This window comes from Parasteatoda tepidariorum, chromosome 8, assembly GCF_043381705.1.
Source record: "Parasteatoda tepidariorum isolate YZ-2023 chromosome 8, CAS_Ptep_4.0, whole genome shotgun sequence".
Classification (NCBI taxonomy): Eukaryota; Metazoa; Arthropoda; class Arachnida; order Araneae; family Theridiidae; genus Parasteatoda; species Parasteatoda tepidariorum.
The window spans coordinates 40990648-40997034 of record NC_092211.1 but is presented as its reverse complement, the minus strand read 5'-3'; the positions used below and the strand labels follow the sequence as shown (position 1 = coordinate 40997034).

Here is a 6387-nt window from a genome sequence, read left to right as displayed (position 1 = left end):
TATATATATATACTTTAAAATCTCATACAAGAAACTTCTTGTGTGTGTATGCTTCTTTAAATTAAATTGCTTTTTTAAATTAAAGATTAAAAGAAATAATATCAAAAATAACTGACATCTCTTTAGTTAATTAAATAAAATTAAATATAGTTAATTTATTAAAAATTGTTATGCAACTCTATTTTATAACCGTCGTTGAACAGCCGACCCAATTTTAGGCTTACGACTAATGTTCAACTCCGTAGCCTTGTAATTTTGAATCCAATCTAGAACTCCTGGATCAAGTATTGGGCTAAATTTGCCTTCATGGAAGACTTATTGATGCGCGTTACATGGGGAGAGAAACACAAAAATCTCCAACTGTTAGCATGACGACAAAGGGACTCCAACGCATTATCCGTCTACCACTGAGGATATTTTTAGGTCAGCACTGTGGTCGGTGCGAGCCGGGCGCGGATTTCGTATCGACTCGCCATCGCTGGAATTCGAACTCAGTTCACCTCATTGTAAGGCGATCGCTCTGTCTCCAGAGCCACCACGGATCATGTTATGCAGTTCAAAAATTTTTACTGTTACTTTTGTTATTGTACTTTTTGTTATTGAATTATTCATCTGCTCAGTAGTTTATCAGACCCGTATAAAGTTTTTACTAGCCGACCTTACTCTATTGGAAAACTTATTCTACTTGTAATTTGCGTTTGAAAAGTTACTAAGCAACACAAAAATCTATATTTGAAACAAAAACTAGTTCATTCTTTTAAATTACATGAATATATTTCTAGCAGTGTTATTCGTTTGAATTTAGTTTTATTAGTTTCTGGATATGTTAGTTTAAATTTTTTGTAAATATTTCGAGTTTTCATATCATATTCTTAAGAATTTTCATTCTTCCTCTATGTCGTTATAGTAATAAAATACTCTACATGCTATCATACTAAAATACTGTGCTGTTATAGACGAATTATACACAGGGAAAAATCTGTAGAAGTTTAATGTTATGTGACTTTTTATTAAATATATTTATATGTTTTGATCAAAAATTTGATTAAATGATATAATGTGCAATTTCAGTCGTGTTATATTAAACATTAAGAGAAAAATTTAAATATTCCGAGTAACTTTCAAAATGTATTTATTTTAGACTTTGAAAAAATGTTAATTTTAGCGGACTTTTATGTCATATTTTTCCGTTTATTAGCTTTTACAGGCATCTTAATTTTGTGATGGTTTTATTCATTTGCAGACGCAACAATCAAAGAGCGTGTACGCAATCACATGGCGGCATCGAATGGTCACATGGCGGCATCGTGTTGTGCAGCTTGAAATTTTTTTACAGCACTCCACTTTTTGTTATTGAATTATTCATCTGTTCAGTAATTTATTAAGATCCGTATAAAGTTTTTACTAACCTATTGGAAAACTTATTGATTATCCGGAACGATCGGAACCATCGCTATTCCGGATAACTGATTTTTCCGGTTTTCTGAATCTCGGTTTTCTGAAAAAATTTTATTTTTAGTGGACTTTTATGTCATATTTTTCCGTTTATTAGCTTTTACAGACATCATAATTTTGTGATGGTTTTATTCAATTGCAGACGCAACAATCAAAGAGCGTGTACGCAATCACATGGCGGCATCGAATGAGCTGGAAACGCAAAGAAGATCGTACATAAAAGGAAACTCACACATTTCCAGCAACGGCCACATAGAAGCACAGCACAATTCAAACATTAAGTATGAGTCTAATGGTGATGTGAAAGAGAATGGTGAAAATATCCCGCCTTCCCCGACCCATCTCAATCACACAAACTCAAAATCACCTCCTCAACCTAAGTTTGAGACTTTTATGATGACTGGTGACCTCATCATTAAAACGAAAAGCAGCAATCCAATATTCCATGTTCCAAAATTTCAAAAGAAGAACGAACTTTTGTCTAACTCTCAAACATCATCTCCTGTTACACAATTTGGTAATAGTAAGTGTTTATTGTATTTTTATTGTTTTTTTAAAGTTAAAGGTGTTTTTCAAAGTCTCTGTAGTCATGAATTTATGCTTTTTTGTGTGAATAACATGCTATTTTCATAACTGATGTGATTTTGCAACAGTTAGGACAAGTTTAACTTATCTAAAGTCAGCGCCCGCTATGTTTGTTGCAAAAATGGGACAGAACCTTTTTGAGAATAATATGCTATTTTCATAATTGCTTTGAGTTTGCAACAGAACTTTTCTGAGACTAATATGCTATTTTCATATTTGTGAATTTGCAATAGAACCTTTTTGAGAATAATATACTATTTTCGAGACTTCTGTGACTTTGCAACTGTTATTCATGATTGTTCGGACAAATTTGGCCTATCTTTAGCTAGGCCTATACTAATTCTGAAAATGGCAAAAAAACGTGAACATGAAAAGAAAAAAAAAAAAAATCCCTCACAGTTTTGAGAAAAGGAAAAGCGTTTGTGGTCTAATTTTCTAATTAAGAAAATTTACTCCAATTCTGCTTTATCTTGGCTTATAAAAATATCCGGAAATTGGTAATAAGAAATTGATTTTGATAATTTTCATCTAGGAGGCCACCATATCGGCGATTTTTAATAAAAGTTAAATAATTTTAAAATACTTTAGTCATTTGTCCTTTCTAAAGCCCATATAGTTCTTCACAGTAAGATGACAGGTATACTTTAAAATTATGGCCTTGCGCTTAGGACACTTAAACTGTGGCTTTTTTTCTTTTTCTTTTCAAAAGAACTTAGAAAAATCTTAAAGAGAGAGAGAGAGAGAAAATCAATCCAGGAGTGTGGATGTTCAGCAATCGACGAGTTTAGCAATTCCAGCTGCATGAAACAGTCGATTCTGGGGGTTTATTTATTACCCACAATTCTTGTAACACTGTTTTTATCATTCCAATAAAATGTGTGAATAAAAAATAATTTGGTACATTTCCATTTCGCGAATACAAGTGATAAAGTCGCCAATGCTAAGACATGAGTCGTAAATTCAATGTTAGTTTATTTTTTATTTTTGTAGGTGAGGCTATTTTTTTAAAATAACTAATATAATAGCTGGATTTGTGCATTTGAATTTATTATTTGGGGAAATGGAAAAGTATCCAATTATTTAATAGCTTCTGATAATGCCAGTGCATGCTTTCGACATTTACAAATATCATACTTACTAATTTTAAAAATATTTACACTTACTCCAACTTATAGAAATTTAAAATTTTTTTGAAAAAATTAAAAATACCCTTAGTCTGAAAATATTACTATTATAAGTGGTAGAATTGCCTTTCTGTAATTATTTGAAAAAATCAATAACAAGGTGGTTACTCTCTTGTTGAATAAATTCGCACTTTAAAACAATTCAATATTACTAAATTAGTATTTTTTAAAACTTTTTTTTCACCCATTGCTAAAGTCAACATGCTTAAAGTACTTTTTTTATTTAATGTAAATTGACTTCAAACTTTAAGATGAATAAAAATAAATATATTTATTTTTATATAATTCTGATTGTTTTGAACTATATTTAAAATACAGATGATCTTTATAATGCAAACCTTGAACCATAGAGCCATGTGAATTTCGTGCTGTGCAGATCATTTCACTTTTTAAGTAAGCTTACCTATTGTACGCCACAATACATATTTGTAACACATCAATATTTAAATGCTTTAAAATAATTTTTCAGGGCAAATTGCTTTAAGACACAAAACATGCAGTGAGGTTAATTGAAATTGACAAGGACATTAGAATTAACCACAAAAATATAATGATTTTAGTTTTACTTCAGAGATTTTAATCTTTGAAAATATATCTTCTTTTTATGCTATTTATGAATAGTTTTTGATTCTTGTTTTGTTACAGAAATTTCTCCAATGCGACTTTCAGTGCTTAGACCACCTGCAAAGTTAATGTGGTTTATGGAAAATTGTAATTTATAGAATTCTTATATAGATTTTCTGCAGTTGTGAAAAAAATCTGAGAAATTAAACTTTGAAACTAAAGGAAACTTTTTTTTTTGAAATATTCGCAATGGTGTATTCCCTTTTATGAAGAATGATAGTTATAAAATAATAATTAATTTTTTTCCTTGTATATTTTCTGGCATTAAAACTTTTTCTTTGTTTTAGGTGATGGTCTAAACTTCAATCGGTCCCAAGCAGCTCAGCAAGATAATTCTGAGCCCCAAACTCCAGTGACAGAGAAGAAAGGTAGTATAAGCTATGGTGGTAATTTTGTGCGGACTTCTCGGAGTGAAGATTTTCTTCAAAAGACATCAATCCCTACTGTGAATAGTGATGTAGAGGAAGACATCACTACATCATTAAATAACTTACTAGACACTGAACATCCCCCACCCGATCGTGTCGTGCAGACACGTAATGCTCCCCCAACCCCCACTGGTTTAAACTCTTTGTCTAGTCCTCCTGAAACTTGTGATAATGTAGAAATTGTATCTAAAAGAGGTAGCTATGATGAAAGAACTGGACTTTTTATACAAATACCTGAAAGTGGGAACAAACAACTAAATGGTATAATTTCTGAAGAAACTCTAGTCAATGACAATTTTAAAAACATGATTAAAAATAGGCAGCGGTACGCTCCACGGACAATTCAACCCAAACAGGATGGTGTCACAAACATTTTAATTGATGAGAATAAAATCTATGTCAAAGTACGAACTGATCAATCTTACGCTAGCGAGAAAGTATTCAACAACAAAGAACAACGTGATAGTAATGGGGATTCACCAAAAAATTTAAGGAACTTGGAGAATAAGGAGGAGTCCAGGCACGATGAGAATGGACAGGACGATAGTAAGAGGTGCTGTTCGCCAGAAGATGAGTCAGATGTTGAAAGTTTGAGTAGTTTTCATTATAGTCCAAAAGCCGTTGATATGCCTTCTGCTTCACGCCTTGCTAAACGACTGTACAACCTTGAAGGATTCAAGAAATCTGATGTATCAAGACATCTTTGTAAAAAGTAAGTTGGATTCTTTTTCACTTTAGTTGTACTGTTAAATATTTTTGAAAGAATGTTTTGGTAATTCTTATTAATACCATGTATAGTTTGTCTATGTAAAGAACTCCCTCAGCTATTCATCTGGAGTGTGGCGGTGACTGTGGTTACAAGGTTTAACTATTTCAAGTAGGAGTGTTGGGTCATAATTTAAGACAGGTTTTGGCTCCGGTTGGCTAGAAAAAGGGAATCAGGGGAGAGAGAAACTCCCCTCTTTGAAATGCACTATTTCTTGTTTCCATAGCAACAGACGGCTTTAGACTTCGTGGTGAGGGGAGTTCTTTCTATTAGCAAACTATATGAAACATTGTGTTATTATTCCATCATGCATCTTGAAAGCAGCAATTTCTCTTAATGATATTTTTTCTAAATTAGTTCATACATTATTACAGTCATAATTTTTATTTATAACTTTTTGAAACGACTAAAAGTGTGCTTAAAATGATAAAATATTTCTGAATTTCAATAGTTAAAATTTGTTTCCTTGAAATTTGTTGAACATTAGTTTGAAATTTTATGAGAATGAAATGTTTCTATTTAATTTTGTTGTTGCAAGAATATTATTTACCATTTATAGTTTAGTTAGAGTTGTTCTATTCTTTTGTTCTTGAATTACTTAATTGCTGCCGCAAGTCACTAAAATTTATTTGTTAACTGCCTTATTGTATAAAAATTTATTTTTATTAAACCCCCTACCTTCCTCAAGTATGTATACACTGGATCCACAATTCTGAGACACACACTTGTTATCTATATAATCTTAAGTAGAATTTGTTTGGATATTTGATTTAGTAACGAAATGAGAAAGTTATTTTTCTACCTTCTTTCAATGGTTATAATGTTTTTTTAAAAATATTTTTGTGTATGAAAGTTCTCTTTGCAAATGTTTAAATGTAATATGAAATTTTAATGATGCACAAATAAAGTATAGGATGGCTTTAGTTATATAAACAAGAACCCTTCTCTGTGTCTAAACATTGGATGATAGTAGAAAAGTGAAGATATAGACATATGCAAAGTGGTTTAACTAGTTGGAACAGAGGAATAATCTTAAACAAGATAATAAAAAAGATGTGAAACAGGTGTAAGGGAGTGGAAATCCCAGAGTGCAAAGAATTATATTTAAAAAAAGAAAAAAAAAAAGAGGGAGAGGAAAATGGGAAAAGATGTGGTATTCGAAAGATCATAAACTAAATTAGTAGAAAGTAATGTAGCCATTTAATGCCCTGATTTTGGGCATATCTTTAAGACGTAATTTTAAGGGTACATTGTGTATTTTGAAACATTTTAATAAGTTAGTTAATGATCTTTCTAGAAACTCATCATTTCTTCTTCATTCCCGCCTTCATTTGGAAAGCGATTC

The 6387-nt window shown here is 31.3% G+C and overlaps 1 protein-coding gene across 1 annotated transcript in view; it reads left to right on the top strand.

The window, feature by feature from the left end:
- The window catches only part of LOC139426129 (PH and SEC7 domain-containing protein-like), a gene marked incomplete in the record, with an annotated part of 161492 nt that overhangs the window by 133795 nt on the left and 21310 nt on the right, over positions 1-6387 (top strand). Inside the window, 2 exon segments of the mRNA XM_071183879.1 lie at positions 1598-1978; positions 4136-4988. Coding sequence (XP_071039980.1) covers positions 1598-1978; positions 4136-4988 — 1234 coding nt within the window.